Source organism: Peromyscus leucopus, chromosome 8b, assembly GCF_004664715.2.
Source record: "Peromyscus leucopus breed LL Stock chromosome 8b, UCI_PerLeu_2.1, whole genome shotgun sequence".
Taxonomy (NCBI): domain Eukaryota; kingdom Metazoa; phylum Chordata; class Mammalia; order Rodentia; family Cricetidae; genus Peromyscus; species Peromyscus leucopus.
Window position 1 is genome coordinate 52,912,409 of NC_051086.1, and position 18,248 is coordinate 52,930,656.

Below are 18,248 nucleotides of genomic sequence, written 5' to 3' on the forward strand. Positions count from 1 at the left end.
GGGAGGCGGTGACAGGCACATCGTGTCACTGGACTACGGGATCTGGAGGGTGGACCCGTGGACTGAGAGTCAGGGAGGAGGTAACAATACAAAAGGGAGGAATGAGAAACTTGGAAGCCGCCTTGGGAGGAGGGATGGGGTCAAAGTTTGGGAAAGCAGGAAGGAATGTAAGGTTGAGATAGGGCTCTTAAGGGGTGAGCCGAAGACCACCTCGGGGAGTCAGATGCTAGAGTGGGTGGGAGGGGGCGTGGAGGGGCACACAGATAGGTCCCTGGAAGCTCAGAATGAGGAGGGAAATGTGTGGTTGGGGAAGCAGTTGAGGAGAGTGGAGGGCAGGTTTGAAATGACACCGGGAGGGGAATGTTGGGTTGGGCGTGGCGGAGACTCTGCCCTAGGCCTTGCCGACTCCGCGCCCTTGCAAAGGCTCTCGGAGTTTCTCCCTTCAGGCAGAAGGAGCCTTGATGTTGGAGGAAACACTGACAGGCTCAGGTATTCCATCCTGTTACCTCCGGCTGGGATGGCATGTGGGCGGTTAGAGAGCCGTAACTAGGTGGAGGGCTTGAGCAGTGACCCAGAGGGTCGCTAGAGCACATCTCTGCAGCAGAAATTCCTTGAAGGTTGCAGCCCGGGTGATTTTACCGTCCTGGGTTCGGACCCCTGAAGACGGGGCAGGCCATGGCAGGAGACTGAAAAAAAAGGAGCTGAGAGTGGAGGTGAAAGTCGGGCTAGACAAACAGTGCGCGCCGAAACCCGCAGGGAAAGGGTGGCAAGGGGCCTTTCCAGGGGCGTCTATGGGGACGGGCTCCGCAGCCACCGGGGCGCACCTGTATGGAGAAGAGAGGAAGGGGCCACCCGGAGTCTGCAGGGGACTGCGACCCCAGGGACTTGTGCGAAGCCTTCGCCTACTTCCCATCGGCAGTTAGGGCCAGGCCAATGAAGGGGCGTGACACTGGCGCTCAGGTTTCTTCCTCTTCACCTGGACAAGGAGGGGGTGGGGGCCCAGACTTCCGGTTCAGGTGAGTGTCCCTTCGGTGACGTCAGGTCACCCTCGATTGCCCCTCTGGTCCCGCCCCGGCTCCCGCGCTCCCGTTGCCTGCGGGGGCGCGTCCCCGACGCCCTACATATACTCAGGTGCGCCGCACCTGCTCGCCCGCACCTGCCGCCTCCCGGCCCAGCTCTCCGCCGTGCACCGCAGCCCGGGGCCCGGGGCCGCACTCCTCCTGGGGGCCACGCCCGAACGGCCCCTCCGCTTCTCTGGGTAGGCTCTGAGCACGCCGGAGGGAACCGCCTGGCCTTGGGGGCCTCTTTTGTCTGGAACCAGTCCTTCGGGCGAAGCCGGTTCCCTGTGCTGGGAGAGTGTCGCTTCACCGGAGGGGACGATTTGTGTTTACCTCGGTTAACAAGATTTGCAGTTAACCGGCTCAAAAAAAAAAAAAAAAAAAAACAAAACTTTTTCCTATCTCTAGGTGGCTTAAATCTCCATCCAGTTTTTTTTTTTTTGTTTTTTGTGTTGCTTCGCAGATTTTGTTTTACTGTCGGGTCGCCCTCCCGGCGCGTCCCATCTTTTCTGAGACGGAAATGGCCAATGCGGGCCTGCAACTGCTGGGCTTTTCGATGGCCCTGCTTGGCTGGGTGGGCCTGATCGTGAGCACTGCCATCCCGCAGTGGAGTATGAGCTCGTATGTGGGCAGCATCATCACAGCCCAGGCCATGTACAAGGGGCTCTGGATGGAGTGCTCCACGCAGAGCACTGGCTTGTCAAGCTGCAAATCCTACGACTCGGTGCTCGCCCTGCCAGGTAAGGCCGTGGGACCGACGGAGCGGACGTGCCCGGAGTCAAGGTGGCGGGGTTGGGTGTGGGGCTGGGCTGAGGCCGCACGGCCTGGAGCCCGGGGTTGCCAGGGAGGAGGAAGTGGACACCTTGAGCCCAGTCGGTGGGACCGGGATAAAGAAAGAGGGCCTGGGATGTGGCAGTGGTACGTGGGCCCACACCCCTCTGCCCGGCTTGAAGGGGGGGAGTCCTGGGAAAAGGCACCCTCACCCCCGGCCCTGGGCAGTCCGTGGTCTCTGTCTTCTGCTTCTTCCTCCGGGACAAAGGGGGACCGGGACGCAGGTGCCGAGGGCCGCAGAATCGTGCCCTCGTTAGACGTGGGACCGTACTTGTGGCTTCTAATCTTATCGGCCGATTAGTTGAAGCCACAAACCCGGTGGCCTCGATAGCGGGGGCAGAGCTAAGACACGCGCCCGTCGGTGTGGCTCAAACGAGGGCCCTGGCCGCCACCTGCACTTCCCTTTCGCCCCCTTGCTCCCTTCCCCCTACCTGGCGCGGTTTCATCGAAACCTCGGCGCCCCGGGCGGGTTCTGGAGCGCGGGGCGGGGCGGGGAGCTGGATGGCCGCGGTGGCGGGGTGGGGGCGGGAACTGTCTGCCCAAGGTCTGTGTTGGACCGAGGGGGCCCCAGGCCGGCGGTGGAGCCCAACTGGCACGCGGCGGTCCAGGGGTTACTCGGCGCGGCGCGCAGCACCTAGGCTGGCGCCATCCTAAGGCTACCATTTCCGCATTGACCTTCTCCTTCCTCTTCCTCTGCAGCGGCCTTGCAGGCCACTCGAGCCCTAATGGTGGTGTCCATAGTGTTGGGCTTCATAGCCTTGTTGGTCGCCACAATGGGCATGAAGTGTACAAACTGTGGGGGAGATGACAAAGTGAAGAAGGCCCGTATAGCCATGACTGGAGGTATCGTTTTCATCGTGGCAGGTGAGCCACAGGGCCAAGGTGGGACCGAGGGCTCTCTTCCACCCAGATCATTGCCCAGGTCTTGGTTTGGACACCCAACACCAGAATCCTTCTCTTTCTAGGTCTTGCTGCCTTGGTAGCATGCTCCTGGATTGCACACGACATTATCACAGATTTTTATAACCCCTATACACCCACGAATGCCAAGTAAGTCTTCTAGGGAGACAAATCCGTAGACTTGGGACGGGGAGGACGACATCAGACCCAAGTTTTGACTCCATCCTTTCTCTCCACAGGTACGAGTTTGGTCCTGCCATCTTTATCGGCTGGGCAGGGTCTGCTCTGGCCCTCCTGGGAGGTGCCCTGCTCTCTTGCTCCTGTCCTGGCAGTGAAAATAATACTGTATACCGCGCACCCCGCTCCTACCCTAAGTCAAATTCTGCCAAGGAGTATGTGTGAGCTGGGGTGCTCAGCCTGTGTGCAAGGTGTGGGAGGGACAAAGGCCTCCTGGTCACTCCATCCCTGAACACCATGTACGGTTGGGGGGGTGCATCTTGGGGAGGGGAGGGCTTAGGAGAAGACAAAACATGGGGTGTGCTTTTGTACAGTAATAAAAATTAAGTTTTGGAAATCAGGTGTCTTTCCAAGCCTCCTTTCTCCACACCCAGGTCCTTGCCTGTCAGGAGTTCGCACTACAGCGGCAGCAGAACTGAGTGGAGCGCCCAGCAGGGCCCCTCGGCCCCAGGCCCCATTGTTAGACCTAATGCCTTGACTGTGGACTTGGTATTACCTATTCTCCTAAACTCTTTACCCTGTGTGGCCAAAGGCTATATGGGTTTATGTGAGGTCAGAGGACAGCTTTGTGGAGTGGGGTCTTTTTTCTACCTTTCTGTGGGCTCCAGGGGTTGAACTCAGGGCATCAGGCTTGTGTCAAGTACCTTTGCCCGCTGAGTTATATCACCAGCCCCAGCCCCCAACGTCTTCTCCTTAAGTAGTTACCAAGGAGCCTTTTCAATTTATATACAAATACATGTATCTACTTTATTAGAAACGGGCAGGGGAGGAGGGGGTTTCTCGTTCTCTTGCTATACACTACGCTCTCACCACACTTCTTTGCCCCAATTATATGTTCCTCACTGGCTCACAGGACAGGCCCTCCACGGACAGAGCAACAGAGGGAGGGAGGGAGGGAGGGAGCAGGTAAGGCCTTTGCGAACAACAGGATGGTTCTGAGCCACAGTCTTCCTCTCCCATTTGTCTAGTCAAACGTCTAGGTCATCATCTGGGTCTTCTGGGTCCACGTCATCAAAAGCATCTGGTTCATAGAAGATGTGGCTAGTTGTCTGGCCCGGTCCAGGGCGGAGCAGAGCTTGCTGTCTGAGGAAGGAAGGTGTGATGATGATGAGGGTGGGTGATGAGTCAGGTCTGGAGAGTTCCTTCTAGGCGACAGTGATACTCGCTTAGGTGACCCATCCCATGTCTCTGTGTCACTTTCTCGGTCTAAGTTCCAAGGCTCTCGAGAGCTCAAGTACCACTCGGCCCTGCGATGGGGACTGTCTTGTACCGCTCTAACAAAACCCAAGTCCTGAGCAGCTGGAAGGCAAGGATTCCTCAGCCCTGTTCTCCATCCACCCACACCAGGCACAGAGCAGGAGCAGCTCCTGAGCCCTGTCAATCAGCGCTCGCCACACCCATGTTAGCTTTGGGACGGGGGCCTGGGAAGGGCCGTCTCCCGTCTGGTCCGGCTCAGCCAGGGCCCCTAGCTCTACTGGAGAGAAGCACAGAAAGGTCCTCTATCATTGTGGGAATCCTGTATAGGTGGGTAGGGAACCACTCCCTAGACTTGTCTCTGGAGGTGGACTTCAGCCCCTATAAAATCTTGAGGTTAATCAATAACCTGTCATCACCCCACCTTTCTGTGACCCAGATGCTGAGATCCCAGCCCAACCTTACTTTTCAGAGCTGAACTGGAAAGGCAGAGTGAGGCTGTCTCTGGCTTCTCTTTCTTTCTTGGATAAGTGAAGGTTAAAGGTCAAATGAGTCGTGGGATCCACCTGTAGGTACAACAAGTGCTGTTGCTGATCAGTTCTACTTTTCCACCCACCCCAGACCCCCAACATCTCTAGTTTTTTTTTTTTTTTTCTTTCCTTCTGAGACAGTTTCTTTGTGCAGCCCTGGCTGTCCTGGATTTGCCTGTCTCTACCGTCTGGATTTTCTTTTCTTTATAATTTTTATTTTATGTTCATTGGTGTTTTGCCTGCATATATGTCTGTGAGGGGGTCGGAAGTGCGCACTGCCACTGCCTGGCTATCTCAGCCTTACTTTTCCCCTTGCCAGACTCTAGGCTCACACCCTTGTTCTGGCCCTGCTACTTTTGGATACCTGGGTTGTGTGAGGATCTGGGTGTAGCTCAGAATGGAGGGGAAGCCGCTCCCGGAGATCCAGGCTGAAGTCAGGAAGAATGGAGAACCACCAGGTCTAGGGAAGAAAAACATATTCCCTCATTTATTTGCTGTAAGATAGCATCCTTAATTGGTTAAGTTAACGGGGTCTTTAATTTTTTTGGAGATAGGATCTCTCTAGCCCTGGTTGTCTTGGAACTCACTATGTAGATCAGGTGAGGCTCAAACTCAGGTGTGGCTGCTTCTGCCTCCCAAGTGCTGGGATTAAAGGTGTGTGCCGCCCATGGCTGGCGAGTTTATGGGCTCTTGAGTTGAGCAACCCTGAGTTCAAATCCTGGGTATTTCACTTGGTGTTTTTTACTTAGGCAAGTGACTTAAATTATAACATCCCTGGATTTTATTTTCCAGTCTGAAAAACAAAGATAAAACAATTACTTCGGGGTTGGGGATTTAGCTCAATGGTAGAGCGCTTGCAAGCGAAAGGCCCTGGGTTCAATCCTCAGCTGTAAAAACAAAAAAACAAACAAACAAAACAACAACACAAAACACTTACTTCACAGGGTATCTGAGAACTGAACGAGAAAAATGACGGAAAACACAGGGGAATGCAGCTCAATGACTGTGTGTGTGCTGAGCACGTTTAAGGATCTAGGTTCGATCCTCCAAGCACCACAAAGTATAAACAGGATGCTAGGCATGGTGCTTCATGTCTTTTTTTTTTTCTTTAAGATTTATTTATTGGGTTGGGGATTTAGCTCAGTGGTAGAGTGCTTGCCTAGCAAGCGCAAGGCCCTGGGTTCGATCCTCAGCTCAAAAAAAAAAAAAAAAAGATTATTTATTGTGATACAGTATTCTGCCTGCATGCATCCCTGTGGGCCAGAAGAGGGCACCAGATCTCATTACAGATGGTTGTGAGCCACCATGTGGTTGCTGAGAATTGAACTCAGGACCTCTGGAAGAGCAGTCAGTGCTTTTAACTGTCTCTCCAGCCCTGGTGGTACATGTCTTTAACCTTAGAACTTGGGAGACAGAGGCAGGTGGATCTCTGTAGGTTCAAAGTCTTAAAAAAAAAAAGTCAGTTCTAGGCTAGTCAGGGCTACACAGTGAGACCCTGCCCCAAACAAATTAACAACACACAAGTAATTAGTAATTAATTGAGTAATCAGCTTTCCTTGCTTCTCCTGAGACAGTCTCAGGTATTACACAGACCAGGCTGTCCTTGAGCTGACTAGGCACGCTGGAACGCCCGCTTCTCCTTCCTCTACCTTGTAAGTGAACATCAGTCTGTACTGCTCTTCCCATCATGCCCCGTCCTGGCTAGTTTTATGTCGACTTGAGAGAAGCTCAAGAAAAAAAAAAGGGGGGGGATAGTATAGATATGATAGGATAAAAGGAGAGATCAATGAACCTACTTTTAAAGAGCAACTTGTTTAAAATGTTTTACACTGGTACAGATTTTAGTTCATTGATACAAATTTAAAGTTAATTTTGTTATACTGAATATATATTTCTATTCTCCTTTGAGATATTATGTTTATGTAACTCATTTAGATTGTAATGGATAATTAAGAAATACAGATCTTCTATGATAGTCAAACTTGTAACATGTTAGTTAAGTTTTCTAGGTATACACAGATATATTTCACATAGATAGGTAATCTTCAAACGCTTCAAAGACCTACAGAATATGGCATTTAAAATATTTTTAAAAATTTAGACTTTCTGGACAGTGAGACATGTCTGCTCCTGGCAGCACCAATTTACTTCAGAGAGGAGGATGGGCATCGAAGACACTCTATATGGAGTTTATCTTCTTCTTGGCAAAAACAGCCATTTGGGCAAGAAACTGTTCTTGCCTGGACTGCTTAATCGACTGGACATGCAGGACCCATAGGAAGGTGACTACTGAACTTTGCTTGGCGAAATGGTCCTTCAGGTTCCTGCTTCTCAGAGGAAACTGCCAGACATTTTACAGGACACAGAGAGAAGTGACTGAGAGACTCTAGGCCTGTGGGCTGAAGACAGATGCCCCAACTTTACAAAGGAACATTAGGTGACTGACCAGGCTGCCAACTGTCTCTGTCTACCCTGCAAGACTCCCAAAAGTTGCTTGCATCCTTCTCTCATTTCTCAGGTAATAGCATATCCTTCTGGGGTCTTTGATGTAGTTGAAGACTAGATAGTTATAATTTTCCTTAGTTATGATAAAAGATAAGTTAGAGCCGGGCGGTGGTGGCGCACGCCTTTAATCCCAGCACTCAGGAGGCAGAGCCAGGTGGATCTTTGTGAGTTCGAGGCCAGCCTGGTCTACAGAGCGAGATCCAGGAAGGTGCAAAGCTACACAGAGAAACCCTGTCTCGAAAAACCAAAAAAAAAAAAAAAGATAAGTTAGATATGAAACCTTAGACTCACAAATATAGGATAGGATATCTTCTTTAATTCTGCCAAGTACAAATAGACTAGTTATTATAAATAGACTAGATATTGTAACTGTAATTCTTGTTTGATAATTGTTTTGTTATATGTAATTTTACTATGTGAAAGTTAAAACCTTCCTTTTTGAAAAAAAAAAAAAAAGAAAAGGGGAAGTGCTGTGGATATCGCTGTGTATAAATAAAATGCTGATTGGCCAGTAGCCAGGCAGGAAGTATAGGTGGGACAAGCAAGAGAAGAGAATGCTGGGAAGTGAAAGGAGGCAGCCGCTGCCATGAGTACCAACATGTAAGATACTGGTAAGCCACGAGCCATGTGGCAACTTAAAGATTAATAGAAATGGGTTGATTTAAGATAAAAGAACTAGATAAGAAGCCTGCCATGGCCATACAGTTTATAAGCAAAAAACAAAACAAAACAAAAAACTTCCATTGAGAAAATTCCTCTGTCTGATCCAGCTGTAGGGTATTTTCTTAATTACTGATTGATGCAAGAGGGCCCAGCTCACTGTGGGTGGGGATCCCTTGTGTAGGTGGGGTCCCTCGTGGGCTGGTGGTCCTGGGTGTTAAAAGCAGACTGAATAAGTCATGAGGAGTAAGCCAGTAAGTAGCACCCCTCCATGGTCTCTGCATCAGCTCCTGCTTCCAGGTTCTTTGCCTTGTTTTGAGTTCCTTGCTTGACTTCCTTCAGTGGTGGACTACAACATGGAAGTGTGAGCCAAAAAAACCCTGTCTTCCCCAACTTGCTTTTGGTCATGGTGTTTCATCACAGCAATAGAAACTCTGGCTAAAACACTGGCCCTTCTCTGGTCCTAATCCAGTCTTCTCTGTTGTCTTTCCTGACCTGGTAAGTTGCACGTTGTTGGGGCCTTCGACAGAGGATGGAGGCTGAAGTCTGGCCCATTTTACCACTCAGAGTCACCTCTGTGTGAGCAAGGGTGCTCAGCGCTCCCATGGGGCCGGGACCATGAAGCTCTTCATGTAGCAGACCCAGCACACGGACCTGCTCTATTGGGGAGTCAGAACCTGGAGAGGGACAAGAAATGTAGATCATGAAAGACACAAGGTAGCATTTAGCTGAAGGCCTTGGAGTAAACAGTGAAGCTAAGGAAAGGAGAGGGCCACATCCTATCATAATTAGACCTGCCTCGGCCAATAGTACTATCCCACCATACTGCTCTGTGCCTTTACTAGCCCACAATTAATTATCCAATTCAGATCTGATCAAGGGACCACTGACTTCTATCTTTCAGCATGACATGAATACTTTTAGCATGTCTAGAAACTCTGCAGCCTCATCCATTACTGAACTGCTTGTCTGCTGTGGTTATCAGGTAGTGTCTTCCTTTATCTCTGGGAACATTAACAGTGTGACACACTCCGCCAAACACTTTGGCACATTTTACTTTTTACATTTATGGGTGTTTATGTATACATGTATATGTTCCATGGTGTGCATGTGCCATGGCATGCTTGCGGAGATCACAGGCTAACTTTTGGAAATCTTTTCTTCTTCCAACATGTGGGACTCAAGCGTTGACTAAAGGTTCTCAGATTTGGTGGCAAGCATCTCTATCCACTCAGCTGTCATGCTGGCTGGCCCAATTTGGCACATTTTATTATTTATTTACTCATTTGTTTATTTATTTTTCAGACAAGGTCTCACTAGATAGCCTTGGCTGGCATGGATCTTGATATATAGACCAGGATGGTCTTGAACTCATAAGAGATCAACCTACCCCTGCTAGGATTCAAAGTGTGTGTCTTTCCACAGCCAGGTCTAATTTTTAAAAAATGGGTTGTTTTGATTGATGTGTGTGGGTGTCCAGAGGCCAGAAGAGGGTAAAGAGCTTCACTTCCAGCCAGGTTTACTTCTTCGTGTCTTTTTTTTTTTTGGTTTTTTTGAGACAGGGTTTCTCTGTGTAGCTTTGCGCCTTTCCTGGAACTCACTTGGTAGCCCAGGCTGGCCTCGAACTCACAAAGATCCACCTGGCTCTGCCTCCCGAGTGCTGGGATTAAAGGCGTGCGCCACCACCGCCCAGTTTCTTCGTGTCTTTTATGAGACTAAGCCTCTATAAGGCAATGGCCCAGTTGTAAGGTCAGTCTTGATTTTTCCATTATTTAAAACTGTACTTGCTCTGTGAGTTCGAGGCCAGCCTGGTCTCCAAAGCGAGTTCCAGGAAAGGCGCAAAGCTACACAGAGAAACCCTATCTCGAAAAACAAACAAACAAACAAAAAAAACTGTACTTGCCGGGCGGCGGCGGCGGCGGCGCACGCCTTTAATCCTAGCACTTGGGAGGCAGAGCCAGGTGGATCTTTGTGAGTTCGAGGCCAGCCTGGTCTACAGAGCGAGTTCCAGGAAAGGCACAAAGCTACACAGAGAAACCCTGTCTCGAAAAACCAAAAAAACAAAACAAACAAACAAAAAAACTGTACTTGACATTGCCCTATGTATTTATATTTGTAAAATAAGTGAATGAGGAGCTGGAGAGGTAGCTCAGTTATTAAGCATGCCTGCCTGGCATACAAGCAGCAGCTTATACACTCACTGTGCATGGTGGTACAGGCCTACACTTAGCCTCAGGAGGCAATGGCAGGAGATCCCACCTCTCCGCCCAGACAGATCCCGTACATCCGTCACCAGGATCTAGCTGCACCGAGACCATTACAGCAAACCATAACTGACCAAATGCAGAGAACAAGTGACTGTGGGGTGGCCGCCCCCAACTGACTTATCTACAACACAACTCCTGAACCCGAGGCTCAGGGATCATCTTGGAAGAGGGACGGAAAGATTGTAAGAGCCAGAGGAAAAGGAAGTTCACACTGAGATTTCTTTCTTTCTTCCTTTCTTTTCTTTTTATTTTTTGAGACAGGGTTTCTCTGTGTAGCTTTGCGCCTTTCCTGGATCTCACTCTGTAGACCAGGCAAAAGATCTGCCTGCCTCTGCCTCCCAAGTGCCTCTGTTTCCCAAGTGCCTCTGTTTCCCAAGTGCCCCCAAAGAAACCACCACCTGGCGATTTCTTTTCTTTTTAAAGATTTATTTACTCCTGTATTTTATGTCTATGAGTGCTCTGTCTTCATGCACACCAGAAGAGGGCATCCCATCCCATTACCAATGGTTGTGAGCTACCATGTGGGTGCTGGGAACTGAACTCAGGGCCTCTGGAAGAGCAGCCACTGCTCCTAACCACTGAGCCATCTCTCCAGCCCTCTCTCTGAGATTTCATCTTCTAGCAATGTCAGAGAGGGTGTCACATGGACCAGCTTTACCCATTAAGTCTCACTAACACGGCTGCCTAAACAAGACCCAAGCAAAGGAGACAACAACTGACGTGTTAACATGGAAGGGGGAAAAAAATCTCACAGGGCCTTCAGACAAACAACTACAGGCAACCAAGGAATCCTGAGAGTGAGAGAAACAATCTTCCCAAGGGAAAAGCCCCCCAATTTGTTACAGAATACCAAGTGGTCAGCCTTGAAATCATACACGTATAAGTAACATTATATGAACTGAACAGGTTGTAGTTATATAATTAGGAATATATATCTATGTAACAATAAATAAAGAAAAAGAAGCCATGAATTTGAGGTGCGCATGAAGGGAAATATGATGTAATTACATATTTTAAAAAATTATTCAAATAATTAAAAAAAAGAAACTTGCTGGGTGTTTGTGGCGCACACCTTTAATCCCAGAGCTGGGGAGGCAGAGGTAGGCAGAGTTCTGTAAGTTCAAGGCTAGCCTCGTCTATAGAGAGAATTCCAGGATAGCCATGGATATACAGAGGAACCCTGTCTCAAAAAATCAAAACTAAAACTCAAAAACAGTAACAACAAAAAACCAAAACCAAACAAACAAACAAAAGAAAGCGTCTCAGTACACTGGGACTTAATGTAGAAAAGAGCACATAATGTATAAAGATGTAATTTGTGACAACACAAAATTCTCAGGAAAAAAAGTTGTTTGAGGTCATCCTTGGCTACATACCAGGTGAGGCCAGCTTTGACTCTTCTGGCCATAAGGAATATATGAGACCTTACATTAAAAAAAAGTGGATGGGGGCTGGAGAGATGGCTCAGAGGTTAAGAGCACTGACTGCTCTTCCAGAGGTCCTGAGTTCAATTCCCAGCAACACATGGTGGCTCACAACCATCTGTAATGAGATCTGGTGCCCTCTTCTGGCTTGCAAGCATACATGCTGTATACATAATAAATAAATAAATCTTAAAAAAAAAAAAAAAAAAAAAGGAGACCTAGAGACGGAACAACCCACAGAACAACCGGTACATAAACAGCACAAAGCAGAACGATGACCAGGCTGGAGATGCTCTGCAGGAAGAGCACTGGCTGCTCTTCAGAGGCCCTGAGCTCCATGCCCAGCAACCTCTTGGTGCCTTACATGGCATCCAGTGCCCTATTTTTGGCCTCTGCAGGCACCAGGCACACACAATGTGCTGCACACACAGACAAAAATCACTTAAGAAAATTAAAACAAAACCCTTGTACTTCTCTTAACCTGGGTGTGGTGGTACAGCTCTAGCACCAGGGCTGGAGAGTTGGCTCAGCATTTAAGGGGTCTTACTTCCCAATCCTAAGGACCAGATCTGGATCCCAGCACCCATGTAATAAGCCCAGTGTCCTGGTACACGCTGTAACCCCAGCTCCAAGGGGGACAGCTGGGGATTGCTAGCTTCCAGCCTAGCTGACAACATTCAAGTTGTCCCAGGTTCAGGGACAGACTGTTCTTCAAGGAAACAGACAAAGAGTAACAGAGAAGACAACCAATTCCCTCTTCTGGCCTCCATTTGCAGAGGTACATGAACCTGAATACACACTCTGCATATAATCAGACATGGGTATACTCACAAAGATACAAGTTGTTTTTTTTGCTTTTGTTTTTCAAGACAGGGTTTGTGTAGTCCTGGCTGTCCTGGAACTTGCTATATATACCAGACTGGCCTCGAATTCACAGAGATCTGCCCATCTCTGCTTTCTGAGTGCTGGATTAGAAGGCACTCATTGAGACAGGGTCTCACCATGTAGCTCTGGCTGTCCTAGAACTCACTATGTAGACCAGGCTGTCCTCAAACTCAGAGATCTGCCTGCCTCTGCCTCCTGAGGGCTGGGATTAAAGGTGTGCCCCATGATGTCAAGCTAGACACAACACAGTCTTAAAACAACAAATCTCCAACAATCAACACTCCATCTCCCAATTCTCCCTAAAACGTTCAGGAGATGGTAGAATTTGGGACTGGAGATCCCTAGTACCCTTGTTGGAGTGGGAAGGAAGGGGTGATGTTCTTTGGCTGGAGCTCTATGAGGGCACCTAACAAAAGGAGGAAGCTCACCTGGGGAGACACGTGGCTGGCTCAGAGCATGCAGGGTTTGACAGAGTGTGACACAGGGAAGGTGAAGCAACAGCCAGCTCAGAGAATCCAGAGCAATGGTGACAGGGCCAGGATCCGTCCTTCTGCACATGGCCCTTAAGGTCCCCAGAGGTCCTTCAGGGACAGCTTCTCCAGGTTTTGACCAGTTAAGAGGGTCTTTAAAGAGGTCATGGTAAACCAGGCTAGAAAGGGAGACGAGAAGACATGTTACAACCTTGAACTTCTTCCTGATTTATTTTTTTAGACAGGGTTTCTCTGTGTAACAGCCCTGGATATCCTGGAACTCACTCTGTAGAGCAGGCTGGCCTCAAACTCAGAGATCCACCTGCCTCTGTCTCCTGAGTGCTGGGATTAAAGGCGTGCGCCACCACACCTGCCTCTTCCTGATTTTTGGATTTTCCCCCCCTCAATTCTCACCAATACCTTAAATATTAGTGAAAGCTAATTACTGAAAGGATTTAGTGACTGACGGCAGACTTTGGTGTCTCATAACCTAAGTTCTAAGGTTGATTTTGGGCCCTTTAAAGTCCTTTCTGACATTTGTTCTAAACTCCTCTTCTGGGGGTTAGAGAGTTGGCTTAGTAATTAAGAGTGTGTATATTGTTCTTGAAGAGGGCTTGGAGTTCAGTCCCTAGCCGGCTCACAACTGCCTATTACTGGACTTTCAGGGGAATCTCATGTCTTTTTCTCCCTTCCACGGGTACTTACACTCATGCACATACCCGCACACACACACATTATTGAAAGAGAAATCTTGGCGGGACAGTGGTGACTTATGCTTTCAACCCCAGCACTCAGGAGGCCAAGATAGATGGCTCTCTGTGAGCTCAAGGTCTGCCTGGTATATATAGCAAGTTTCAGGCCAGCCAAGGATATGTAATGGGACTCTGCCTCAAAACACCAAACCAAACCCTAACAACAAAAACAACCCCTCCCCGCCCTGCCGCCGGGATCCTGCCATGCAGAAGAGCCCTGTCACTTCTTACCACTGTTTTCTACGATTTACTAGAGCAGGAAACAAGCTAAGTCTTATCCACTGTTCTATCACGAGTGTCTGAACATAGCTCTTGGTTTTTGGTGCTCAGTACAGACTAACCTAGTGAGTGAACCTGGATACCGCACTAACCTTCCTAACTAGTCTGCACTTCCAGGCTGCCTTGTTTTGTTACATCCCCTCCATGGTAACCAATGGACTAGGGTTTCGAAGAGGCATGGTGTGACTAAACTCTCCTCCCAATGGTTCTTGGCATAACATCTAAACTTCTATTGTGCTCTGGAAGACCTTTTTACAGTCAGGTACCTCTTTATCTACCTGACCTCTCACGCCTTGTCATATGTTATTCTGGTGTCCCTTTGCTTTAGGGCAAGTCCCTCAGTACTCTGCAGTTAGTGCTGAAGCAAGCCTGGATTCTATGACTGCATTATGCACTATTCAGAATAACCCAAAGGGCAGGGTTTATTTACTCTACCATCCCGTAGGTCCTCTAGTGCCCAGACACAGTCCACATTTTTACTTCCATTTCTCTCAACTTCTGGGACCCTTTCTGGATTGTCCTAGTTGTCACCAATCCTCATTTCCACAGTTCCCATCAGCTCCCAACTAGAGCTCCAGCTCATGTTTCTAAAGAGCTACCCACTCCTTCGACTGCTGCCATTACTAGTTTTGGGGTTCAAAAGTGCTATGTGGTCAAGGATGACCTCAAACTGCTGACCGGCCTGTCTAAACCTTCCAAGTGCTGGGATGGCAGACGTACCCCCCCCCCAGGCTTATATAGTGTTAGGGCTAAACCCCAAGGCTTTGAGCATGCCAGGGAAGCACTCCCATACCACCTGAGCTGTCTCTAGTCCCTAAAGTAAATCTACAATTTATTTATTTATATTTTTATTTTATATGCATTGGTGTTTTGCCTGCATGTATGTCTGTGTAATGGTGTTGGGTTCCCTGGAACTGGAACTACAATTGTGAGCTAACATATATATGCTGGGAATTGAACCCAGGTCATCTAGAAGAGCAGTCAGTGCTCTTAACCGCTGAGCCATCTCTCCAGCCCTATAAATTTGTAATTTTTAAAAAGCTTATCTTTTTTTTTTTTTTTTGGTTTTTCAAGACAGGGTTTCTCTGTGTAGTTTTGCGCCTTTCCTGGAACTCACTTTGTAGACCAGGCTGGCCTCGAACTCACAGAGATCTGCCTGCCTCTGCCTCCCGAGTGCTGGGATTAAAGGTGTGGGCCACCACCGCCGCCCGGCTGAGGAAGACAGGATCTTACTATGTTGCCTTGGCTAGCCTTGAACTCATTATGTAGACCAGGTTGGTCCTGAACTCATAAGAGAACTGCTTGTTTCTGCTTCTCAAGTGCTGGTATTTAAGGTGTGCATTACCTTGACCCTCTGGATGATATTGGGGATTGAATTTAGAGCCTTCGGAATGCTGCTGCCAGGGACTGGAGAGATGGCTCAGCGGTTAAGAGCACTGGCTGCTCTTCCAGAGGACCCAGGTTCAATTCTCAGCACCCAGATGGCAGCTCACAGCTGTCTGTAACCCCTTTTCCAGGGGGTCCGTACTCTTACACAAACATACATACAGCAGCAAAAATACTAATACACACAATAAAAATAAATTATAAAAAAGAGTGCTGCCCTTCCAGAGTCTCAACCATCCTCTCTTCGTGATTTATTATCAATAAGTATTTAATTTATATTTATCTACATATTACATAAAAATTCCTCCAGTGCAAAGGGACTAAAGGTGGGAAAGTTGAAGAAGCCCTATCCAGGATTTTGTTGTTTTTTGGTTTTACCGAGATTTTTTTTACAGAAATCTAAAAATTAATTTTTTTAAATTAAAAAAATTTTGCCAAGTGTGGTGGCACTTGCTTTTGATACCAGCATTCAGGAGGCAGAGGCAGGTGGATCTCTGTGAGTTTGGGGCCAGCCTGGTCTACAGAGTGAGTTCCAGGACAGCCAGGGCTACAAAGAAAAACCTTGTCTTGAAAAACTAAAAACTAGCCATAACTGTCCCATTAGAAATCTGAAGATCATTTTTGCTAAAAACACTACCTCATCACTTCATTCTACACATAATGAAAATGGGATGAAAGACTTGGTACTTCTGTCTTCATACTGTATCATTCTCTTTGTAGACATGTTGGTCACTTAAAAATCATTTTGTCCTGAGGGGCTAGAGAGATGGTTCAGTAGTTAAGAGCACTGGTTGCTTTTGCAGAGGGTCCTGATTTGATGGTGGCTCAAATCATGTATAACTCCAGTTCCAGAGGATTCAACACCCTCTTCTGATTTCTGCAGGTGCTAAAGCATGCCCATGGTACACATATATACATGTAGACAAAACACTCATATACATAAGATTTAAAAAAAATCCAAAAAAAATTTAAAGTCATTTTGTCTTTTTAGCATATAGCCATAAAAGCAGTCTGAGGATACAATCATTTAAAATTTTAGATTCATTTTATTTGCTTTACATTTATTATTTATTTAGAAACAGGGTCTCACGATTGCTGTGGAATGTCTTTCTGTACGATGTGAATATGTGTTGCTCTGATTGGTTGATAAATAAAGCTGCATTGGCCTATGGCAAGGCAGCTTAGAGGCGGGCAGGAAATCCTAAAGAAAGGAGAGGACAGAGAGACACAGCCACTGGGTTAGCAGAGCAAGAGGCCAGCAGACCGGTAACGCCATGGCTCTGTGGCAAAACATAGATGAACAGGAATGGGTTAATTTAAGATGAAAGAGCTATCTAGCAAGAAGCCTGCCATAGGCCATACAGTTTGTAAATAAAATTAAGCCTCTAAATTATTATTTTATAAGTGGCTGTGGGATCACAAAGGCGGGGGTGTGGGTGTGGGGTGTGAGGTGTGTGTCCCCACTGGCTAGAGAAACATTTCAGCTACACACCATGTAGACCTGACTGGCCTGGAACACACTACACAGACTAGGCTGGCTTGGATCACACACAGATCTCCCTGTATTTGCCTTCTGAGTGTAGGGATTACAGGTGTGTACTACCACAGTGCCTTACACCACATTGTTTTATTAAGATATTTTATAAATTCAATGTGGTTTGTAACATAATCATAGCACACCAGAGGTTGAGACAGGATTGATAAGAGCTAAAGGCTATTGTGAGTTCACAATTAAAAAAAAAAAATAACTAAATGTCCTTTTCTGAGGATTAAAAAAATAAAAAGGAAAAAGTTTTGTCCAAAGGTTAATTTACCCTATTACACTTTGGAGCTAGTTTGTTCTTTTATCTTTTTCTTGGGTTTTCAACTCAAGTCTACCGTCTATAGTCCTGAGCCTTTTAAGACCCAGAACAAAGCAACTGCAAGGGTATTTATGAGAGATGACGGCATCACTCTAAGAGAAACTGCAGCTTCTTGACTATTTATTAACCTGCAACATTGAAGGCAGAATGCTTATGTTCAGGAAAATATCTTTATAGTCTACTCCAGGAAATATAAGTCTCCTGCTCTCTTTTGTTCAGTGAGCCATAGCCTCATGATGTTCCTCTCCATCCCTGTTGTATCCCTTTGTCTCCAGGCAAGTCGGCCAGCTTTGGCTCAAGTCTCTGGAACTTCAGATAGTCTTGTTTATAATTTCTACTGTTCCAAGCCATATGATCCCATTTCCACACAATCTGAGAGTCTGCGCTTTCGCTGAGTAGACGCTCCTTATCAACTGAGGTCCCAAAGAAACCCGTTCTAATTTATACTTACCGGCTGTTGACATCAGAGCCAAAACCTTCGCGAAACTCTTCTTCACTCACTTCACAGCCCAGAACGTGGATGTGCTCCCCACTAAAGCAAAGATGATGGGGATACGTTGAAGAGTGGGGGCACCGGTTCCCTTCCCCGGAAGGAGCAAGAGAAGCCGCAGGATAACTCACCGAAGGGCAGATTTCTTGATTAGAGCCTTTAGGAGACTACGCCCCTCCCACTCCACGGAATCTGCAGGAAGCCAAGCAGGTGTAAATCCGACAGAGCCCTGAGGTCTCCCACTGCACAATCCACCGCGACTCCCACCCCTAGCCAGGCAGCCTCAAGCCTTCCGCCCCTGCAGCCAGGCCCGAGGCTCCCCCCACGGGCCTCCCTCTCCTCCTCACCTCGAAGAAGCACCAAGCCACCGAGGGCCAACAGCGAGTCCAGCATCTCGGACGCTTTCGGACGCTTTCTGATGTCGTCACGGCCGAGGAGGCGGGGCACTTACGATTGCTCCCCCCCCCCCATTAAAGGCCCGCAAAGCCTGGAACGAGGGTCTTTTCTCTTTTTTTCTT

The 18,248-nt window shown here is 47.9% G+C and overlaps 2 protein-coding genes across 3 annotated transcripts; one reads left to right on the forward strand and one right to left on the reverse strand.

Moving 5' to 3' along the window:
* Window positions 1-391: 391 nt before the first annotated feature.
* Cldn7 (claudin 7) lies at window positions 392-3,363 on the forward strand. Of its 2 annotated transcripts, none has more exons than XM_028869566.2 (5): window positions 392-489; window positions 1,522-1,798; window positions 2,589-2,753; window positions 2,855-2,939; window positions 3,029-3,363. In XM_028869566.2, exons 2-5 carry the CDS (start codon window positions 1,579-1,581, stop codon window positions 3,189-3,191), a joined length of 633 nt encoding a protein of 210 aa, XP_028725399.1. In that variant the 5' UTR covers window positions 392-489; window positions 1,522-1,578; the 3' UTR covers window positions 3,192-3,363. The 2 variants fall into 2 exon arrangements, with proteins under 2 accessions (XP_028725399.1, XP_037057314.1); XM_037201419.1 differs by lacking the exon at window positions 392-489 and adding an exon at window positions 1,138-1,258.
* A 377-nt stretch (window positions 3,364-3,740) lies between these two features.
* Window positions 3,741-18,200, reverse strand: Elp5 (elongator acetyltransferase complex subunit 5). The gene is made up of 8 exons (XM_028869501.2): window positions 18,078-18,200; window positions 17,862-17,922; window positions 17,692-17,772; window positions 12,920-13,140; window positions 8,411-8,592; window positions 5,115-5,210; window positions 4,686-4,786; window positions 3,741-4,109 (listed from the first exon to the last, which is right to left on the reverse strand). Exons 1-8 carry the CDS (start codon window positions 18,121-18,123, stop codon window positions 3,995-3,997), a joined length of 903 nt encoding a protein of 300 aa, XP_028725334.1. The 5' UTR covers window positions 18,124-18,200; the 3' UTR covers window positions 3,741-3,994.
* Between the last annotated feature and the right edge of the window lie 48 nt (window positions 18,201-18,248).

Coding starts and splice junctions, on each gene's coding strand:
- Elp5 (XM_028869501.2), bottom strand. CDS start 18,123: ATGCTGGACTCGCTGTTGGCCCTCGGTGGCTTGGTGCTTCTTCGAG. Junction 17,773..17,861: donor ATCAAGAAATCTGCCCTTCG/GTGAGTTATCCT, acceptor TCTTTGCTTTAG/TGGGGAGCACATCCACGTTC. Junction 4,787..5,114: donor CAGATCCTCACACAACCCAG/GTATCCAAAAGT, acceptor TTGTACCTACAG/GTGGATCCCACGACTCATTT.
- Cldn7 (XM_028869566.2), top strand. CDS start 1,579: ATGGCCAATGCGGGCCTGCAACTGCTGGGCTTTTCGATGGCCCTGCTT. Junction 1,799..2,588: donor CTCGGTGCTCGCCCTGCCAG/GTAAGGCCGTGG, acceptor CTTCCTCTGCAG/CGGCCTTGCAGGCCACTCGA. Junction 2,754..2,854: donor TATCGTTTTCATCGTGGCAG/GTGAGCCACAGG, acceptor TTCTCTTTCTAG/GTCTTGCTGCCTTGGTAGCA.